This window comes from Phlebotomus argentipes, unplaced genomic scaffold, assembly GCF_947086385.1.
Source record: "Phlebotomus argentipes unplaced genomic scaffold, Phlebotomus argentipes genome assembly scaffold_18, whole genome shotgun sequence".
In the NCBI taxonomy this organism is placed as follows: domain Eukaryota; kingdom Metazoa; phylum Arthropoda; class Insecta; order Diptera; family Psychodidae; genus Phlebotomus; species Phlebotomus argentipes.
The window spans coordinates 14320060-14343122 of NW_026776177.1; the positions used below are offsets into that span (position 1 = coordinate 14320060).

The 23063-nt window shown below is 39.2% G+C and overlaps 1 protein-coding gene across 9 annotated transcripts in view; it reads right to left on the minus strand.

Annotated features, from left to right (window-relative positions):
- Positions 1 to 23063, minus strand: part of LOC132259713 (disintegrin and metalloproteinase domain-containing protein unc-71) — a 168618-nt gene that overhangs the window by 90331 nt on the left and 55224 nt on the right. For 2 of the 9 annotated variants that reach the window (XM_059757454.1, XM_059757452.1), the window contains exon 2: positions 20705 to 21062. The exons of the other annotated variants lie outside the window; for them this stretch is intronic. In XM_059757454.1, the coding sequence (XP_059613437.1) occupies positions 20705 to 20774 (70 nt within the window). In that variant the 5' untranslated portion in view covers positions 20775 to 21062. The remainder of the gene's footprint in view (positions 1 to 20704; positions 21063 to 23063) is intronic. 9 annotated transcript variants of the gene reach the window in all.

Genomic DNA, 23063 nt, shown 5'->3' on the forward strand with positions numbered 1-23063 from the left:
CGTTGAGTTGGAAAAAACACTCATGATCATGCAGCAGTTCAACTCCTTCGACTCCCTGGAGACGCAGTGAAAGTTTATAGCAAACAATGTTGGCTTTTCTCCACGGAAATTATCCCACTTCGAACAGGTATTCATATATTGAGCCTGGAATGAGCTTGTATGGAACATTTCCCAACACATTTTCCCACTTTTCCCACGAACTTGATGGCTTTTGGAAATTGAACAGCCATAGTGCTAATTTTCAATTTCACTTCCTCTCTCGATGGCGTTTCAAATTACACATTTTCACCTTTTCTGTCTATTTGCATTTCACGTTCTTTCTCACACACACGACATGTGGTGGGTCTGTTGAAAGATCTAATTGCAAACTTGCCACGAAAATTAATTAATCCTATAGAAAAAGAGCTCAGTGAGGCATGCAAAATACATCGAGTGCCGTGTGTATCATTGCAAATATGCTGGAAAAATTAACAGGGATTTCATTACAAATATGCTGAAATGCAAGTGAACTGTCAATTTCTTTTTTAATCACACTGATTACCTGCACAATTAGTGCAATTTTCTGCCAATTTAAATTTGCAATTTTATTCGTTTTTTTTTTCAAATCGGATAATGAGATATGAAAGCGCATTTTTCTGTGCTCTCATTTCAGCAATTTGAACACCTTTGAAAAATTCAATCCATACTTATGTATAATTTAAAATGCGTCTTCGGAGAAAATTGATGCATTTTTTCGATGTGCGGAGAAATCCATTTCACGCTCAAATTGCCACTAAACCACATTTTCTCTTTGCCACAGCCACCGATTTGAGGGATATAATCTCAAGCCTCCCAATCGATGTCTGAATATCAGCCCCGAAGCGTCCGTCGACATCGCATCATTTGTCGACGCTTGCCAATTTGGTTGCAGCGTCTCCGCTTCGCGTGAAATTAAGAAACGATAAGGGACAAATTGAATATTATATGGGCACAAGGCGAGGAAGGAGGATGGTGAGCGCGGCAATTGGATGATGGAATTGGGAGGAAAATGATATTTGCATATTTTACACCACGGCGAAGTTGGATGAGAGCAAATGTGTTTGATTGAGTACTTGGGCGAAAATTGCTATAACTGTTTGGTCGGTGAGAGAATTTCTGTGGGATTGTGAATTAGTTTATCCCTCAGTCGTTGGGTGAGGCTCTGACAGGGTGAAAGTTTATGGCGGAAGTGACAATTATAAATTGTCTTCGCCCATCCATAAATTCACTTTGTATTCATTCACCCAGACCATCATTGGGAGAATTTCGACAGCGGAACAATTGTGCACCGACCCGAATACACATATTACTCGATGGCGTGGGCATCTTCCTGAATAATTCATTTCATCAGATTTAATTTAGACTTTTAAATAAATACCACACACACACAGGCCCTTGTCGGCGGTCCTTGACGTGGGGGCGATTTTCTATCTGCCTCTCTAATTCAATTCACTTATGAACAAAAACGGAAAAGCATACCAGATAAATGCATGCTCTGAAGTGGTCCTCACAGTCGCTCATCCCTTTGCTTTTTACCAAACATAAGCATAGCTTTTCATTTCGAAAACACAGAGAGGCTTATGATGACGAGAACATCCTACATACATTCGCACAAGGAATATAAATGGGTGTGATGAGGATGTTGAAAGTTTTTACTCGTTATCTCGCCTCAAAATTTCTGCCCATGGATGGGAAAGGGCACCTCTCCGACCCAGACCCTCTCACATGGTTTGGTGAAAATGACCAGAATATGCTTTGAAATTCAAATTTTCATCCAGTAAGATACCCCATCAGCAGCAAACTTTGCAAATATATATCTCGAAATATGTTAAAATTCTGCTTAGAATTTATGCGATATATCGCTTCTATGGAACAGTTGACGTGTGAATGGGAGAGGAATTTTACAGTGTTGGCCTACGCTATCGATGGGATCAGTCTCACTGCATAAACATCCCTATGACACATGAAGTTTTCACCAACAACATGTCTTATCTCAACTAACGACACTGTTTGAGTTGATAATTATTTGGCTTTGCCAAATAAACTGTTTTAGCCAATGTTACACAATATTCTTGCAGTATATATTAATTTAGCAAATTTAACCCTATTAAATGATAGACATTTTGAAGCTTTAAGAGAAATTTTTCATAATATAAATCCAAAACTTTATCAAACTAATTAGATCACCGCAAATGCAACGCGATATGACAATCAAAAATTCACCCGTAATATCGTGAAATTTTATTAGTCTTTCCGGATGCAAATAACAGTCATTCTAACGTTTCTACGCGCAACACATTAGCAAAATGGATATTGAAAATGACCAAAAACACTCATTATGTTTCCCAGCGCACATAACCACGCATCACTGGTTGTGTGAAATTACCTCATTATTCTAATGTGGTTTCATTTGCACCGATTTTTTCTGACGCACGAACCAAAAAAAATATCTGAAAGTTAATTCCTTCCATCATTGAAGGAACTTTGAAGAAGATTAGATATTTTTTCAAAGTTTCTCCCAATACAAAGTGCTGTGTGATGAGTTGAATGTTGGAAATTGTGCGTAATTTCCAGTACAATAATTGCGAATGCACACTTTAACAAATTTGTCAGGCACTAATGATATGCATTTTTGTCATATTCATTAATTCGAAAAATCCTCTCGCATCGTATTTTCACACCAAATTTGGTATTTAACGCGACGAATTAAATATTCAGCGATTGAGTGGATTTTTCAGTGAATAAAAATGTTTTAAAGCGAGCTTTACTGTTATATTGTGGCTTTCAATGTGACATATTTAATGCTGAAATGCCTCAGCTGCTTATCTGCAGCTTCACAGCTATGGTATTTGGGTGGGAAGTAGAATCTTGACTTGTAACATCGTATGTGTGATTCGAAGATTGTTTTTGCATGAGGAATTTGCCGCCTCCCGGATAATGTGCGTATGACGAGAGTGCCTCTGAATTTTGTGATTACCTTGTCTTGTTGTTTGGTATTCACAGAGTGTGATGCTGTGTGTGAGTTTTGCCATAATGGAATTTCCCGTGGACATGGCGTAAAAAAGTTTTCATCAGCAGATGCCGGGAAGGAGAAATGTCAATTACGCGATGTTGGAAAAAAATTAAAATGAAATATCTCGGTTGTTTGTTCCGACGCTGTCGCCGGATTCCGGGGGTGCCATTGGGCGCCCCAATAGCCGGCGAATGTCAGTGACAGGACGGACAAGACAGCTACACCACTCGATCGGGCTTTAATGGCAAAAGTTTTGCACTCTTGCTGGCGACGAGTGCTTTAGAGAGGCCGAGACGTTCCTCTCTCTCTCTCTTTCTCTGAGTCGCCCACTAAAAATATCCCTGAGAAAGTGACAGTGAGACCACGAATATGAATGGGCTTTGCTGTCTGCGTGATTTAATACGTTGTCGGATTATAAATCATTCTTCCATTTAAAGTTTAATTCGCTGTGGAATGATTATTTACATTTTCAACGCGCCCCAATTAAACCGGAGACACTTTCTTTGGAGACGTCTCAGCGACGACCTCGTAAAGTTTCATGGAGATTTCGTCTATCAGGCTATTTGCTGTCGTGCCATTCACCCAAACGCTGTAAAAAAATCCACGCGAAATTTATCAAGATTGCTCACACAGCGAATTAGAGTGGAAAATTTCATCAGATAAGAGATGAGAGATTAGTAATGAGGAAGAAACTTTTCTGCAATATGAAATAATAAAAAAAAATCTTGCCATATATTTTTTTTTGAGAGAATCAAGATGCTTCGCATGGTTGTGCAGCCTTGGGGCTTCAATGGGACAAATCAGTCGTGCTTTGTTCCGCGAATGTGGGAAAGTGCTTCGAAATCACTCAGATAATATGCAATAAAAATGGAATAATTTAATTTGCGCAATTAGCAATAAATGAGTGTTATCTCTCGTGAGTGGAAGGGAGCCTCAATTAAATGGAAGGGGAGCTTTTGATGATGTGGCGGACCAGCACTGCTTTATGATATATAATGCACAGTGCAGAGTCAGGAAATGAAATAAAGCATGAGATTTCCTTCACTGCTAAATTGGCGTGATTTATTTAATTTCCCCTTCGTGGATTGTTAATCTGTTGAAAAGATTATATTGTTCAATTTATTGTAATCCTTATGAAAAAGTTTCCCCCCCGATTTCTTTCAACATTCATTTAAATGGGAGATTATGGAGGGCATTTTCCTACCTCCAGTGCCCAGTCAGGGATAGTTAATGGAGAGACTATGGCAAGTGTGTGATATAAATCGCAATTGAACTCACATAAACACTTGGCTATGTATCGTGTGGTGCAATAAAGTAAATTGAAACGACAGCTAATGTCGACTTTTCTCACCTCAGGCCTGGCCGAGGGCCGAATTTGTGCTATAAATTTCCAAAATTGCGCCAGAAATGGCCTCAAAATGCAACAGTCGAACCCATTTTCGGGGAATTGGGCGATAGAGCTGGCCAGGAAATAGTGTAGACCCAGGAGTGAGTCACCATGGGAGCAGTTGTGTCACACTTGAGGCCCTCGGAACGGAATTCATTCAAAGGATTAGTGTGTGACACAGAGATAAACGATGGTTTGCTATACCGAAATTTCTCTACAAGCCATCACTCCATCTCGTTTGTTCACTTTACACTTGAAGCCCTGTGCTGTAATCACACACTATCCACATTGTCATTTCGTATTTACTCTGGGAGTTTCGTCTCGGCACCGCACGATCGATTTATTTCCATCAGCCACCCTTGAGGCTCGGCATTTGACGCAGCGACCATGGTTATGAGGAATTCATAATAATGGAATCCCGGCTCCAGAGTGCGGATTTTCCTCCCAGGCAAACGCGAGAACGGTACGCAATTTTCTAATTCACTTTAGAAGCACAGACGGACTTTTCTAATTGTCCATTAATTTCTTTTCCGACCATTTTTTGCCTTCCTTTGCCGGACTGAGCGGAAAAGTTTTTGCTTTCTATTTCTAGTCGGCTGGTTTTCGCATTGAATGAGCTGGGCTTTGATGTATTGAGTCCTTTATAATGCTCATTTAAAAAGACCAGCGAAAGTGAATTGAGAAAGACTGGAAGAATCTGAAATGCGTACAGAGAGAATTTGGTAGATGAAATTTCGAATTCTTCCCTTTTTTCTCCCTTGAAGTCCTGCATTTGCTGGAAACTGATCAATCCATGATTACTCTATAGAACTATCATTTTCAGCATTGCCATTAATTATAGGCTGCTTAATCGATGTATTAAGTATCGTTGCAGAAAATGCCCTCGTCGTTCCATGCAAATCAATTAATGCATTCCAATCACATGCAATTTCGAAGCATCTCTGCTTTTCCTACTGGCGACTGAACAAACGCTTTTGCAATAATTGCAAGATGTTGTGGCGAATTGTTCTAATGAATGACTCCCTGTGTTGTGGTCATTTCGATGAAAGCCACCAAAATTACATCAATGCGGTGAAATAATAAACAGTTGATAATTGTTGCATTTGGATTTAGAATCCAAACGCTTTGCCAGAATATTGGTAAATACGGTAAAGCGTAGGAATTCTAAAGCCAACCACAACTCCAAATTTGTCTAAAAAAAAATTCCACTGTAGTCAGGTTTCCATGGATGTTAGCAATTATTGAGGCTGCGCTGGTGCTCAACCATGCTGCGGAGGATCTTGCGAGAGAATCTTTAATTTGCTCCCTGCGTGGTTGCTTCTTTTGTCATCCGATATGGGTTTTTAATGATGTCAGGAAGCGTGTGGTGTGCACTCCTTATGTGCCTCGGTGAGCTTCTCTCCAATTGACTCTCGCACAGACTCTGTATTTATGATCGACGAATGGCGTTCCGTCCTACACGACCAGCATAATGTACACTGTGTGGGGATTTGAGAATTATAGTGGTGAAAGTCCTTAAAAAGAGATAATAAACATTTCTATTTTATTGCAGTCTCTCGCCAAACATTTGTTAGTGTTTGTCAATCGTTTATATTGTGTCACTTAGTGTTACGGCTTTCATGGAGGGACACGCACGAGACAATGGTCCGCGCTGTACATAAAAGAAGTTTTCTCCCTGCTTTACGACATTCATATCCACAGAAAATGATGACTGACCGTCACCAGAAGCTTCGGCTTTTATTTGATCAACATGACGCTAAATATAAAATCGCATATATAGAATGGATTTAACTTTATGTCCCCCTTTTCTCCCTTATCCAAATTGCGTTCTATTTATTGTGACTGTATACGAGCATGGCCACATAAATTATGTGGGTCGAAACACGAGGAGTGCCCACAAAAGAAGAGGGGCACTACGACCGGAGATGTGAATTATTTGTTGGGGGTATAAGTTTGAAACAATGGAATTATATGTAACTGCGAAGAGTCGATAATATTTCTGAATTTTAAATTGCCTAAGTTGGCATGTTCGCCGTTAAAAAGGTTAAAATTCAATCCGGAAAATTGAATTTTGTCTGACTTTTACCACTTCAGCTGGAATACCACGTCGAGTATGGCTTTTGATGTCGCTCAATGTTGAGAACATGATGGCAAAATCTTAATAAATTTAGCCACTACCACTCCGCATGCTACATATATATTCCATGGGGTGGAAAATGGTGAATGTGTAATCAGCCAAACGTCCTCTCTTGTGCTGCCAATCAACGCTGTGAAATGTTGTTTATAACTCAATTACCCAGCTAACTTTCGATTTGTTGATCACTGAAATGTTGGGTGGCACTCACGCCAGACGCTTTCACGTACTCAGCATCGCCACTACCACGTAATTTAGACCGATGGGGTAGATTAGAAGGTGCAGAGATGTGTAGCGAAATAATGTGCATTATGATTGATTTGACTCAATATTCAATTTTCGATGCATCGTGGGAAAGCGCTCATCGGATGTGACATATAGATATAAAATTACGATGCGGAGAGCTATTCAGAGACACAATTTCAACTTTTCGGAGGAGACACACATTTTCTCAAAGCATTGACTTTCTGAGATTCCTCCAATTTGCCACACAACTCAATGACCTCTTTTCGGTTGTGTACCATCCAGACTGAAAAGTCAAGAGAAAGAAGTCTGATTTTTGAGACTGTATTCGAGGGAAATTGTCTCGAAAGCAACGACGCTGAATAAAGCAATTTTTGCATCTAATGACTCAATTTATTTCTCACATTCTCCGTCAACCCCACTTGCTCTGGGACATAAATTGATTTTTCGAGATGTTTTTCTCTGTGATTCGATAGATTTTCGCAGGTTTAACTTACGGTGCAGAGCGATAAATTTAAGATCATCGCATGACAGTGTCTCTCAATTCCACTGAAAGGTCCATGATTTGTCTATTGATTGTCTAGCGCGACGCAAACTACTTTTAAAACCATTTCTTGCTTTATTGTTATGTCACGCCAGCTCAGCTTGTCATTTTATTAGTAGAAATTGTCAGAGAAAACAAGAAAGAACAGAGAATCATCCAATTGTCACTTAACATCACTAAATAATTCATCCACTTAGCACATGCTTACGGCCCTTGTAATTCTATAAAATATGTAACAATTGCCACAAAAATGATGTCGTTAAATGAAAGAGGCCTATTCAGCCTTTCAGATAAAAATTCCATTCCGCATAAATTCGCATTAAGCAGAGTGCGGCTCGGATATTCTGCCTCGCAAAAATATCCATGTTAACAATCCTTTCGAGGGAAAATTCAATAGTTGAAATTTACTTTTTGAATTTGCCATCCCTTCAATATGTTTAATCGCTGAAGCGCTTGCTATTTTTGAATTTTTTTTTTCAGTCTCCCATCCATTCAATTAGCATAATTGGCATGGCGGCTGATTTAAAAAGCTATGTGAATGGAAACTTAAATTGTTTCGCTTCTCCTTTTGCACATCCCTTCTCATGAAATTTTCCAATCATTGCTATATATCTATCTGTGTTGTGACCCAATTACAGGATTACAGAACCTTTTTCATGATTCAATTCTGATGCAAAGATTGGTATCTTGTGATCGCTGTGATCATTGAGATCCCTATCTTGGGTGCCCAGAATTGCGATCATTGTCTGTACAGATGTGGAAAGGAATTGCATTACAGTAGCAGAAACGAAATGGGTTCAACGTGTCAACCCGGCACGCAATACTTGAATCATCATTAGAGCGAAAGTGTTCAGGAGGTGAGGTTAGGATCATTACAACGTGTTATAGTGAATAAAATTGCGACTCGTGTCGCATGTGTGAGTTTTTCGTCTCAATTCTGTGGCTCCAGCGGTTGAGAGTGGCAAGCCGGCTGAAATGTGGCTGTGGGGGAGACGAGTCATTAATTCTTTATTGCCACACACGGTGGGTGTAGCATTCTTCAAGTGACAGACCCGAGATGATGTCGACGCACGGGAATTGTCGCCTACAGGCGTTAAAATGAAGACCGACGTTGTCAATATTAAATTTGTATTCCGTGAAAATTTCATGTTTTCTCCCCCACAAACGCTCATGTCCCCCGCCCACCCCTAAATTCTTCAACACTGAAATAAAATACTCTCAGACCAGCGCGATTTTGTTCGGGACACTGTGACGATGGAACGGGGAATTATTGTAGATTACTTTAGGGTGGAATCCTGGGAAAAACACGAAAAATGTAAATAAATGATATTTTTGCTGGAAGACATGTTTGCCACTGGACGTATTTTCCGGGAAATTGAGCGAATATTTAGCTGTTTTGGAAATGAAAACGCTGAATATGTTGAAAACATATAGGATAACACATTTGATGTAAAACAGTAATTTCACCTACATTTCCGTCGATTTTTTTTGTCAGATGAGCTGTTTTCACTATAGGTTAAAAGCTCTATATTTGTAACAGAAGCCAATTAATGGAATTATTGGAAATGATTATGTAGTGCTGAATTTGTTTTCAGACTTTTGACATGTAAATACACTCAGTTTCACTCTGAATGCACTGGAAATAATCCCACAAACGTGTGCGTAACATTTAAAAAAAATTACCACTTTCATTTGGACAGAAAGAAAGCAGCACGATGAAAATGAAAGAAAAGTGAAATAGTCGTTTGATGAATTATTTATGGAAGAATAAACTTTTTTGTGATGTTGATGTGTGCCAACGTGAGCTTTTTTGTGCTCTCTCTCTCTTTCTTTCATTCACTTTGCCGCCGAGAAAAGTATTTTCACCCTCGAGAGAAAATCTAATTAGTTTTATCGAATTATAAAGGAAAATCTGTGAAGTGTATATTCGTTGATCTCGAGGTTTCAGTCTGTGCCTCTCTTAGTGAAATATCCTCCCTTTTCCACCTTCCACACTTCGTCTTATTGTAAATCTACTCACATTACGTCAGGGCGGCAAGAAATCCTGTCAAGAGTTCAACGTGAATCAATATACGTTCTTTTTCTGCTTCACTGTTCACTATTTTTCTCCACTTGGCAAATTTCAGGAATTGTAATTTTCCAAGCGTGTCTATATGTGTGTAAATACCGATTATATCGGGACCTTCACCCTTCTTAGGACTTGGTGAGTGTATGACTAAAGTATGATGTCTGTCAGAAATATTTTCCCCGAGTCTCATCAACCGTGTCAATTCCCCTTGAGAGATCTTAAAGGTGAATTTTGAGACGCAGTCACTGAATTTGCTCCTCGCCTTCAATATACTTGGGCGTGAAAGTGACACCACACACGAAAGAGTGCTTTGAAATATGAATTTTATGAGCTGTCCATTCCTGTTGCTCGCGCAAATATGCTAGGAAATTGCTTATCATTCAATAATAAGTCAAATTTACTACTCGTTTTTCCCGCAATTTTTTCCAGTTTGTGTAATTTGCGCAAAAACCGCGATTCAATAAAAATGGTCGTCATTTAATTTATGGCTCCAAACAAGTCATTTGTGAAAACAGATTTTTTTTCCAGCCTTCCGCTATATTGGGCATTAATATAATGGCATATGCAATGAAGCATCCTGATGAAAATCCATCTTGATAATACTGGTCATGTATCAAAGTTAATTTTAATTAATTTACTTTCAACGTCCATTTTCAATGATATAATCAAATTCAAAGCAATATGCACTGCTATAGTGGAAATGATTTTGCTCCGTAATTTGCTGATCTAGTACACTTGGGCAATATATAATTTTAATAGGCACCACATTCCAGATTATTAGACCATTTATTTTACGTTTAAATTAGATTTCGTATTAATAAATTTCAAGTTAGGGCAAGGGAGAATTCCATTTGGAATTGGCTATTAAATATCAATTGGTGATATCATGATGAATGCCTAAAGTTCAGATAGGGGTTCTATATATAGGCATATCAGGGAGTTTACAGATGTAATTTGCACATACACGGAGAGAGATTATGTCCCAATCTCGATGCAATAGAAAGTTAATTAAAAACGCAATTTGATGTGAACGATACAGGTTCTCGAAAAATTTTGCATTGTCATAAATTTGTTTAACTGAACTATTTTGTCAGAAATCCCAGTGATTGTGCGACAATAAATTAATCACTATATGGTTTTTATCGTTATTTGTTGGATTTTAATGTTTTATCAAAATCATGTGTATTGCCTGGAAAACTATATATTTAGGCATTGGATTTCCATAATTGTTTGTTATTTTATGACTATTGGCATGGAATTATATTTGCTAACAAACCACTTCCCACCAAATCTGGCAATTTTAATTAACACGATATTACTCTGTAAAAATGCAGTGATGCAAAAAAGCAAATAATCGCAGCCTCATAAAAAAAAAGGCTAAAAGCATGTCTGCTCGGTGGTAGAAAATCACCTTCAATTGCGGCTTTGCGATAGGTATCGCAGTTAATAACGCACCACTTTAATGCGATGCTATGATAAGGCTATGCCGGTGCCAGTTCATTGAAATGCGATCATAAATCTGTCACGCCATCGTGTTTACAGGGCCGTGATTCGCCCCACACAATGCGTCCGTCCCGATATGAATATAGCAAAGTGATGGTGAGTTTTCGCATCAGATGACCGGCGAGTGGATGACAGTGTTGGATTACCAGCGTGGGTGAGGGCAAACAAAATTAAATTACGGTTCCGAGATACAGCACAATTTTTGATTTTGCCCTATGCAATTGACAAAGGCCGGCCGTATCTCCGGGCGAAGTGGCACATTCATCAAGTCCTCAAGTAGGCGCCACACCCTGAAGGGGCGGAGGGAAAAGTGTGCAGAGAGAGAGAGCCATGTGACGGATGTCAGTGGAGGAGGCTTCCGAGCCATATCCGTCAAGTAAGGGTCTCTGTCAACTTTCCGAAATGGTACGTGCGAGGATGGGCAAAAAGTGTAGCGACCGACATGTTTCCAATGTGGTTTATTTGGTTGAGAGAGCATGGGATTGGATTTTCCACGCTGGTACGCTAATTTGCATTTTGTGAGTTCAGCCATGGTTGCCGCTAAACCTCTGATAGCTGATGGTCGACATGTCTTTTTTTCCACAAATACCCCATCTTTGCGTCCACATCGAGCGGGCAAATTTAAATAAATATCTACAAATTTACTTTATAGGCCCCCATCTTAAGGAGATTAGATTTGATATAATGAAAAAGAATTGTTTCTCACGCAGTATTTTATCCACTCACATTCCGTATCATTCACCACGCTTGGGCGGGGCGGAGACACAACCCATTCTGCCACCCCTCGGGCATGTTTGTGTACACTGGGAAGTACCCAAAAACATTATTTCGATGGTGAAAGAGGCATTTATCACGCGTCCTGACACTTGTGCGGAAATATTTTATGATTACTTGATTACCTCGCCATCAGATATTGCACCCTTCCTTCCAGCGCCGAGTCCACAACTCTTCGCCATTCCTCATGGCTCAGTGTCTGTATCGCTCGATGCTCCGTGAGTTGGAAAATCACTGCGTCTTGTCCTCCAAGAGACTCGACAACATGATTTCCGAACATATTTTCAGTACAAATTTCACCCTAGGGTGTCTTCAGCTCCATAAAAAGAAGTGTATTCTCAGAACTGTGCTATGCAAAGGCACCCAGAGACATTCAATGGCGATTTAAACATGTTCTTTAATAGAAAATTGAGAAAATGAAATTACTTCGATGCCCTTCGAACTCAAAAGGCACTTCAAGTTGGTAAATGAGAGTGTGGTCTCAAGGAAGCCCACGTGTGTGGGTTAAAAGTGATAAGGGTGTAACTTGCACCTGTTCCATTGCACGTCCACTAATGAATTTCCTCTCAAACACCTAACTGCACTTTTACGGCGCTTCTTTTAATACCAGCCCAGACTTTTCTTATCTACGGGCACCACAAGTACTCACTTTCAGCATTGTTCAGTAGTTTACTTCACTTCTCTCCTTCCGCCTCCCCCCAACGGAGACGGTAAAAAGGTAATATCAAGCACTTGTACGTGAATCCTGAAGGCGCAGGTCATTGCGAAAGTCTAGAAAAATTACACAACCACAGCCATTGCCTTAATTGCAGCAATTTCAAATTAGTTACTTTCAGCAAATTGCAGGCATTTCAATTACTGCGCAAATCTCGATGATTGTGCTCTTTTGCATGCGCCTTCGCTCTGAGACGCGATGGGAAAAATCGAGATCATCACTGTCAGTGCTGAGATGCCACGGCTGGAAAATATATAACAGCCTCACAATACAATATGCTTCCATCCGAGGAGTCGAGATTTATCGCAATGAAGAAGAGTGGCGCCAGGAAATCGGTCAGTGTTTTCATGGGAAAATGGTAAAAAGATACATCTACACACCCTCACACTATGTTGTAAACTAGAGCGAAAAATATAGACAAATATGCATGGAAAATGGAAAATAATGTGTTGGAGAGACTATACTAAATGGATTGCAATTAAAACTCTATTCGACCATTAAATAAACTTTTACTCCAGCAGTGCTGATGCAATTGTTTGCGATGTATGACTCACAAAATCAAATAGTTGAACCGCACAAATAAAATAAAGCTACATCGTATGGCTGTCGCAAAAATGTCCGTAGGGAAAGTTGGATGGAAAGTTTCGCATGCCAGCAACTGGAAAAAATCTGCGAAAAGCTTGTACCGAAAAATAAAAAAATGTGATTATGAATTTATCAGTGAGAATTTTTTTTTACAAATGTCAGGAGCTTTTAAGCTTGTTAGTAGAGTTCATTGGCTTATAGCTTTCTACCTCGATTCAATGCAAACCCCCGGCGTCCCTTTTAATTATAATTAAAGCTCTCTACGTATTGATGCCCGAAAAGGGGTTAATTGAGAAAAATTCCCAAATTTACATCAACTCTCTTGGCTTCCCTTCCTGTTTCGGGTTGCAATGTAAAATTTTGTATGGTGAATTATTCAGCATGGCCTGACCAGCCAGCTATAAATTGGACCCCTTAACTATTCATTGAAATTTCCGAGGGAGTGGTGGTCTTTTCTCATGCTGCCCCCAATCATACAGTGCCTGGCCGGCGGGAAAAATTTGTGGAGGGCACAACAAGCTCTTCGCCTAAATCGATTCACTCGCACTGCAAACAATCATGAATTTATAATTTTCCATCAGATTCGCCGAATCGTGGAAGTACTCAATATTAGATTGGCCTGAGAGCCAATTGGGATGATTCTCCCATCAATGTCATGTCATTTGCCTCAACTCTGGGGGTGCACAATAAATTACGAAATCTGTTTTCGACTGTTAATCAATATCGAGCGCGTGCGGTTTTTTTTCTCCATTCCTCTGGATATTATATACGTACATCCACTTTTTGCCCGATCATATTTTGGCGTGATTCGACAGAAAGAATCCAGCATGAAAGGAGCGGGCTTTTCAATCCCCAGCCCCTCAAAATAGTGATGGGGTTTCTTTTTCCTCGGAAAACACCTTTTCGCCTAATAATTCCCATTAATCAGATTTTCCCGTGTGACGAAAGGTGACTATCGATGCTGTGCGAGTGTCACTCTCAAGGTGCTTGAAAGGGCGGAAAATTAGATGAGAAATATTCCCTCACCTCCGGCGAGGATAACTTTGGAATTTCATAGAATGGTAATGACGTCGCTGATGATGATGACGAATACGATATTTCAAAAATTTAACAATTTATTGGACTCTGTCGAGTCATGGTCATATTGAAAATCTGGGTGAGTGAGAAAAAAGGGCCACAGTTGAAAGGCTAAATGGTGTAATTCTACTCTTCACTGCGCCATCGAGCGGTTTTTCTTGCCTCCAAACTTTTTCCCGCATTTCCTTCCATGACGCGCATACAATCACTGGACGGGCGATAAAGCATGGGGAAAAGGACAAAATTTAGGAGATTTTTGCAGTTTAAAATATCACAAAAAACATTCAAATTCTCGCAAAATTCCTCTTCTAGTGACAATTGATTTTCCACAGAGGGCCATTTTGGAGTGGAACAGCAAGCCTAAAGTCGTTAAAAGAAGGGTTATCATAGGGAATTGTATAATAAATCAGGAAAGTACCTTTCTTCATTTCACAAAAGTAGAAATAAAGAGAAATTTACCTACATATTTGCATTTATTTGCAATTTATCTAAATAACTTTATTTTCCTCTGCCGGGAAGAGAAGATTTACTGACGAGAAGATTACATACACAAGTAACAGAGATTCCTATGCGCACTTACATTCTTAGCAATGAGAATTCTAGCAACTATAACTTTCTATCGCAAATACACACGACACTATCAGTGATAATTAACTAATAAGTGCAGTTTTAGAGGCACAGATTGTGATAATCTGTGCGTCTGACTTGGCTTCCGAATGCCATTTAGGGAGAGCAATAAATTCCCCAAGTCAGCAGGATTGACGTCTATAAATCTGCCAGAGTTGTCACTCGCTTCTTAGTACAATTACCGAGAACTTTTTCCACTCCCACCCCGAAATGCTTAAGCCTCACAATTATTCTCTTGCTATCGCACACGGGAATATTTATTTGTGAAGGCACATGAATAATTAAGCACTTTGCAGGCGCGTGGATTATCAGTTGCGGAAGCGAATTGTCTCAGAAGTCTGTCTCCCGCTCTGACATTTAGATAAATTGTGAATGGTAATTTATACGGTATTGATTTTGATGAATGGCAACATCGAAATATTGATAACCAGTGTGGCACAGCAGGAGATTTGGGGGAAATACATGAAATGTGAGGAGGTTTTGCTAACAATCAGATGCCAGGAGTATTTCCAAAATTTATAAATTATGTATCAGTGTCTGGGCACTATAATTGACAGTTCTTCCCTTGCATCGTATCAATTTCATCTGCATACCACCCACAGATTCCTATGAAAAGAATCCTCTTCAAGAGGTTACCAAGGTGGGTTTGAAAGGCCGCCTCCTTTCAAATGAGAAACACAAGGAAGCAAACAAAATATCGGATGAAAATGGGCTTCTTGCTCCTGCCTAGAGGCTACAAGGGACATTCTCCATATGACATTCAATTTAGACAGGCCCAAGTGACTTCAGCAAATTTATGAGCAATTTTCCGAACTTGAAGCCAATGGCCGATAGAATAAATATTAATAGATAAATATTTTCAGAACTATACTTCATATTCTATCCCATCATTTTCCTTCGCTTCTCTTATGGGAAAATTCCCCAAACAACAAGAGCCGAGCCACAAAAAGCGAGATGAATTAATATTTTGATTAAATTGATGTATGGGTTCGTATAAAAATACACTTTTCTCAAGAACTCTGCTGAGCTCTTGTGTGGGACTTTAACAAAGCATAAATGCTTAATGGTGTGTTCTAAATGATTTTCAGACTTTCCGATTTGAGTATCATTATGCTTAATGTAAATGGTACGAAAGGTCAATAAGACATTGTGGGGATCTTCAATGAGTTCACTGAGTTTTGCGCGGTTGTTGCATGTTTAATTGTGCTTAAATAGGAGCATTCTGTGCAAAATTCCATCAATAGCTGAACAAGAATATCATATTCTTGAGTAAAACTTGGATAAGACGCACTTCCATCTGATCCGTGCAGTGAATTTTCTGCCGAGAGAGCCTCCTTGAGCACTCAAGCCTGTATTCAACATACAATTATTGCTCTGTTTGATTGGGTAGCCACATTTTCATGCATATAGCGTACATGTATCTGAATAAATTAATAACTAATATCATCTCAACTGACATTTCTATCGCTTCTCATATGGGCGGGATGTTGATTTTGTGTGCCGGGGATGAATTTCACATGAAGCGCGAAGTGAATAATGAGCCTTTCTCCACTTTGCTCCTTATCTCTTTGTTTAGTTGTGGCTTTTTGCCGTGTCTCTCAGATACTATCCGAGAGCATTGTTGCCATTTATCGAATGTTCACATGTGTGGCAATAGAATCTTTCCCACTGTAGATTTTCATGGTGTATTTTATTGTCGCATACTTTCTTCCCATGCCCTCTTCCGCTTCCCCCTTTGGATGTATTATACATATTTATGATGTGCGAGATGGGAGCAGTTTTGACATGTTCCACAACATCACATAACATATCCCATGGCTGAAGGGTAAGGAGAGTTTTAGAATTCCGTCGCTGTGTGAAATAGCTTATTGACTATCTCAAAGTGAAAGCGAGCGGGTGTGAGAAATGTGAGCCCCATGGAGCAAAATGAGAGTTTGTGGCAAAACAATGGGAGGAAAAACAAGTACTATGCTCTCCTCTTGTGCACACGATATAGACTTTCTTTATGTGAATCCTCTCCCGCCCACTATATTTTAGACTCAATACAATGTGTATTGTAATAGATAAATAAAATGGTGAAGTGGTACAAGAACATCCACTAGAAAGTGAGTATATTCCGCCCGAAAGGGCTTAGATTAATGATTCTCCTACGAGATGGCTCAGACAGTTTCCGCTATAGCGTGTATTTCTTGCATCTCATACGAGAACTCGTTGATGTTTCTACCATTCGGGACAGACTTTAGCTGCTCTTAGCATTGCAGATGCGAGATAGGATCGCCTTTCAATTATGAAAGTGCTGTTTGGGAAATGGAAATCGTTAAGCTCAAATGGCGTTTGAAAGCAATTCCGAAAGTTGCTTGCGACGTTCTTAAACCTAACCTCAGAAGCTTATTTGTAGTCAGAATACGGCCAGCATAGGCTGTGCACTTCCCTTATATGTGGCTCAATATTTACATCACAACTTTCCATAGGAATGATCATTACTTTTCCTGATGCCGTAGCAAATATTCCCGCAGGGAGTAGGATAATCAAGAGTGAATTCTCATCTCCGTTACAGCCAACTCTGGACTGTTGGGCTCAGCTCAATATTTGTCTCAATGTTGCCTCTCACATGTGAACAGAATATTGGAAACATTTCCGTTGGCAAATTGATGTGTATCTTTTCTGAGGGCAAGGAGGGGAGACTATTAGATCTGGAGCCACCACCCCCTATTCTGCCGGGGATTCTCTGTGATGTCTCAAGAATGCCGAGGGAAAATGTCAGATGCTGGTAAAGTGGGTGCTGCAGTATGTTAAGACACAGAGAATGGCTGAATTGAATTCAATTTGAAAGTTAAGATGGTGCGGGTGCTAGTAATTTATTTTTCGCAATGACTAATGCATTCTCACAGCCACGAAATACCTTTCTGACATGTCGAATGGAGAGGGTGTTGTTTTCCCGCGTGGCTTTTCTCTGGCACACAATTCACTTCCCAACCCACAGCGCCCAAATTGTGGCTGAATGATGGAAATGCAATTTAAAACAAGACATATATATATAGTGTCTTTGAGAGCGGGAATTTTTATTATAAAGTTTTCGGGCGTCTTCACCACGATAGAGTCTTTGATCAACAAGTTCATCACTTTCTTTGGTGACTCCAGAGGAGAAATTGACAACTTTGCCTCAAAATGAAAACTTTCAAAACTTTGGGTTCTCTCAGCCCAGCGCTTTTAAGTCTTCTCTCCAGATTTCTTCATTGGACAAGATCATTGACGGGTCACTGCACTCCTTCCCAATTCATATTGCTGACGTGTGCGATATATGTAGGAGTGAAGCGAGTCATGAAAAAGAAATCAAGTTCAATCAATGCGAATACCTTCAGTGAATTTTCACTTGAGAGGTTTCTCTGTATGCGAGGGACTTAAAATGAAATAAAAATTCATAGTCGCGTGACAACAGCACAATAATACAAATCATACTTATTGTGTCGCTTGAAATGCTGTCTTTGGCAGCATAGAGAATCACAGCGCGCGGGGCGAGTCAATTGAAAGGATGCAGAGTCCTTTTGGAAAATATTTTGAACCCACGCCATCAGCGACAGTGACATGTTCACAGGAAGTAGGGAGCATCTTGTAATCTATTTATGGGAATTTCGATTGGAGAAAATGAATATTTCACAAACACTTTGACCTCTTGGCTCAATAATTCAACCACAAAATTATCATTTATCACAATTACTGATCCTACTTTACTTAGTGTACAGTCAAAGTAGCGAATTTATGCATTACATATAACCATGTAACAAGAGCGAATTGAATTATTTATGTGACGGGAAATGAAATGAAGTAATGCAATCTGCTTAATTTTCCACACACGCTCTCAATGGTAAAAGAATAGGCGACAGCAAGAGTGAGCAATAAATAAAGTTGGCAGATGAAAGCTCTCAAGTTTCTCACAGTCGCTAAAAAAAATAGCTAAATTAGATGTTGACTTTTGCAGTGAAGTAAATTTTGATACAAGACTTCACAGCTAATGCTCACCCAAATGTGGGTGGCAAATCAATTCGTCCATTAATATGAATCGGGCGGAAGGACACAATACAGATCCTGGTGGATGTGACACAAAAGGGAAGATGCTCAGCGATAGCACAAGATGATGAAGAGAGATCTTTCCATTATTTGCAAAATACCAACCTTCGAGGCATGATTAAAAGGGAAGGGTGACAATGACTGAGTTGTCATGGTGGTATCTACCACACACACACACACACTGTATAAAGGGGTAATTTTACATTAAAATCATGCGGATGAATGTCGTCTCTTCACCATGATTTTCCTTTAGGGAGGCATCTTCCTGCGTTATGTCTTGTCTGTCTGGAGACAAGCTCTCTCCATGAGGTGAAATGACCTATTTACGGAATTTAATTTTCAACGTCATCTTCTGAACACGTCACACACGCCCAATGCATGTGTGGGGTAAGTCGTGAGATAATAGATACTACGCCCTTCTCTCCCTTTATAATCCCATTGACTTAATACGATTCACCATTATTATTTTTACTAGAAACTCACACATCCACGGCATACACACACAGCACACAAACACCAACACACATCATGCAAAGTACTTCAAGTGTAGAGAAATTTTTAATAACGACTTTAGAACATGTTCCACGGTCGGAGGGTTCATTTTGCATCAACTACCAATAAATACCACATGATGTTGCTTTTTGATCCAATAACAACGTCACGGGAAAGTATGCATTATGAAGCAAGGTGCTTTTCAGTTATGCATATCAAAGTGCACATAGTAATAGGGAAAAGAATGTCACAAACTCCATTTTATTTTAGAGAATCTTTCATGGAACTTTGCTTGGTGCTTTTTTGCTGTGTCAATTAATTCTCTGTACTTATGCATAGTAAAGACCATTCAGATTTGACTTTAATCTCCGATCCATTGAAAAGTTAGTCCATAAATTGATCTCAAGCGTGAGCTTCCTCAATAAAAACATTCTTATTGTTGACACTGAGGGAAACAACATTTTGAAACATAAAACAAACAGAAGACGGGTTGCTGTGCACTGAAGGCAATTAAAATCTCCTTTCAAATGTTTTCGCGAGTAATAAAACTATGTTTTTTTTTCATACTAAATCTGAAAGTTGAAAAAAAAGTCATTAGACTAAAATGTTTCGAGCATTCGCACTCTCTCAGACATTCGTGGGTGGGTGAGAAAGTTGGGAAAAAAAGTTACATGGCAGGAAAGGAGGAAAAAAAAATCTCCTTCGAAGAAGATAAAGTATTTTTAAAAGAAACATTTTATCGACTGTTTTCCAAGTCATTTCAATGGAGATTGAGAACTGAGCTTCACCCCCAATGTTTTTTATGGTAAACAGATAGCTTTATGTGCACTTCACATCTTTTACAACTTTTGCCGAACAAGTGTAAAATATTTACAAAATATAGCAGAGACTTTAATATGCGTGGATCGAAGGAATTCCTTCAGTCAAAATCCATTAAATTCCGGAGAAAATATTTTGAGAAACACGATATTCCTCTTTGTGGATTTTGCTATCAAAACTTTCTAATGAATTGCTGAAGAAAGATATCTGTGGTAATTCAAAGGTGTTGTTCGCAGTATTATGTTCGCGCTTGGAAAGAACATGATAGAATTGAATGTTTATCGATAAATTAGCTGGTTGTACAGGATAAATTTGACGGGAAATCGTAATAATTCAATAAAATAAATTGGTATTTATCATGAATGAGCTGAAATTTAACTGAATGTGCGTCACACAATTTCAATAGATTTTCATGCCGCTGTATTGGATAAAAAAAAACAATATATGCCAAATCTCTATTAATATTTTTCTCTCTATGTTTTTTTTATTATCAGGATTCGAAAATCCAGTTAGAATTTTTGTCAGTTCTCTCAATGTCTAAATTGAGGTTTGAAAATTCATCAGAGGCAGAATTAAAATTTGCTGAATATTTCCTGCGTATCTGAATAAATGTTTAATTCAACGTCTCTCATCTTACCTCCTGCTGGTGCTACAATTGTGAAGAGATGGGCCAAGATGAGGGCCCTTACAAGGGCCAAAGCGTACATTTTTGCTAGAGGTTTCGACGACACTGCACAGGTGACACTCTCATTGCCATTTGTTCCTCTTCAGTGACTGTTGAATATCTATATTGAACGCGCGGGTTTGTGGAGAAAAATCTATATCCCTCTATCGCAATTCTCTCACCGACACACCTAATTTCCCTCCAAACTCGTATTCAATATCATGCTGCTTGCCACAAATTTTCACAGGTAAAATTCGCAGTGCTGGAAAGGTGTCCTTCTAATGTCTCGCTGCTGCCACTCGACAACTTTTATCACCTCATTATGTCTTACCTGTAACGACAGTGGAGGAGAAAAAAAGAGAATTGTGAATAAATAGACGATAATTTTCCAGCATTTTATATTGATCTTTTTCGCAAATGTCGCCCTCATTCAGCATTGAAATGTCCCTCGTGCCATTACCGTGGGAGTGAATAAAGTGACGATTGACTTTCCAACAAAGAATCTAATTAAATATGGAGATGTGTAAGGGAGAAATTTATTGGAGGCAATATTGGCACTGGGATGGGACTTCCAATCAACTTTATGAGATGTCAATTAGAAGTCCAAAGGTGTATTCGAAGTAAAATTCTAAATTGTGGAATGTTCATTAGCATTTTATTAACAAATTTGCTCGTTTTTCTGCACTCTTTTTATCTTTTTTTCTCTCATTCGCCCATGTTGATGTATCGCAAAAATATCTCATTAATATTCCTTCAGGGGGACTTTATCACAGAGTCCAAGCAAAATATACACGAATACATATTGAGAGAAAACAGCAAAAAAGCTCACGTCCCTTTGATGGAATAATGTGACATATACATCATGTTTTTCCCTCTATTGCTCTATTGACAGGGTGAGTGTTTGCAAAATGACGTGAATATTCAGCGTGTATCTCATGCAAAAGGCATTAAAAAGCATACACGCCGCATGGATCATAAACTAAAAGGGATAAAATAGCCACTTTGATGATTTTAGGATGGAAAATCATTGGAAAATGCTCAAAGCTACTCTGTGTGTGTGTGTATTGACTGCCATGTCTATACTATATTCACACATTTGCCCTCCACCCTTTCTGTCTGGACATAGCTTCACGGTGAAAAATGAGAAGCTTTTAGCTAGGAAAATGACAAGTTCAGAACTCTATTGCAGCCTCGAGCTTATGAGAATGTTGTTGAAAAAGCAATTTTCAGGTTCTGAAAATTATACACGCTCTTATCAAAGTTAATCGTACCTATAATATTTTCGCAAACCTCTTTTGCCCTATGTTTAAACTGCAGTTTCGGCTTTTCACTTCTCACTACATTATATATTTTTGAAAGGAAATATACGATGCGAAAGCTAAGTGAAATTTACAAGCTGCTCTTGACTCTAGAATGGCAGGGAATCAGCGGGAAATTCATTAAAATCCAACTTAGAAGTTTTAGTACTGCTATAAAAATTGAAAACAGTGTGATTTAACCCACACTTTCCTTGTGTGAGTCAAAGGTGAAAAAGCATGGATTCCAACGAAAATGTGCTGCGAAAGTGTTGCGTCGCTCCTTCTAATTTGCCATAGAGCGAAACCATCATTATTAAACTTGAATTTGCCAACCAGACTCACACGGGGCGTCGCATTATACGTCGCCCGGTGTGGTGGGGGCGACCCATCATTACTTATTTGTGTTCTCTAAACACACATTCGGAGCCACACCGCACGCCTCACCCCCAACGAGTCATTGTGACAGAGTGCAAATATAGAGCCCATCAGGCGCCACCTTTGAGGACGCACAATACATAACCTTTGTCTTGTGTGACATTTATGAGGAGACGAGCAGATATATCTGACAGCGTAAAATTCACCACAAAGCTTTTCATTATCTCAATGCTCCTCGGCAACCATAAGGAGTCTCTGCAGACGAGCACATGCGAGTAAAATTATTTTCCGTTTCCGCCCTTGTTGGATGGCAGAATTATTTTCGAAGCTTCCCCAACATTCCACACTATCTAACGGTGCGCTTCACAATTGCGAGACAGCAACACTTTTATTAAAATAGGAGTAAAAATAAAATACTTCCGAGTTCCGAGACCATAGAAAATTTGAAACAAACAGTTGTGCGATGTTGCAATTGTGAATTCGGACATGATTTGCTTCACTCGCTTCACTGCAAAATGTCCCCAAAAATTCATGGATCCTTTTAAATTTTCAAGAAAAAACTCTTACGTGCGCTTCAAGGAAATTGCTTGTGAATATTTTTACATCTCCTCTTAATATGTAATTTTCTTTTCATCCCATTCAATTTAATCACATCATGT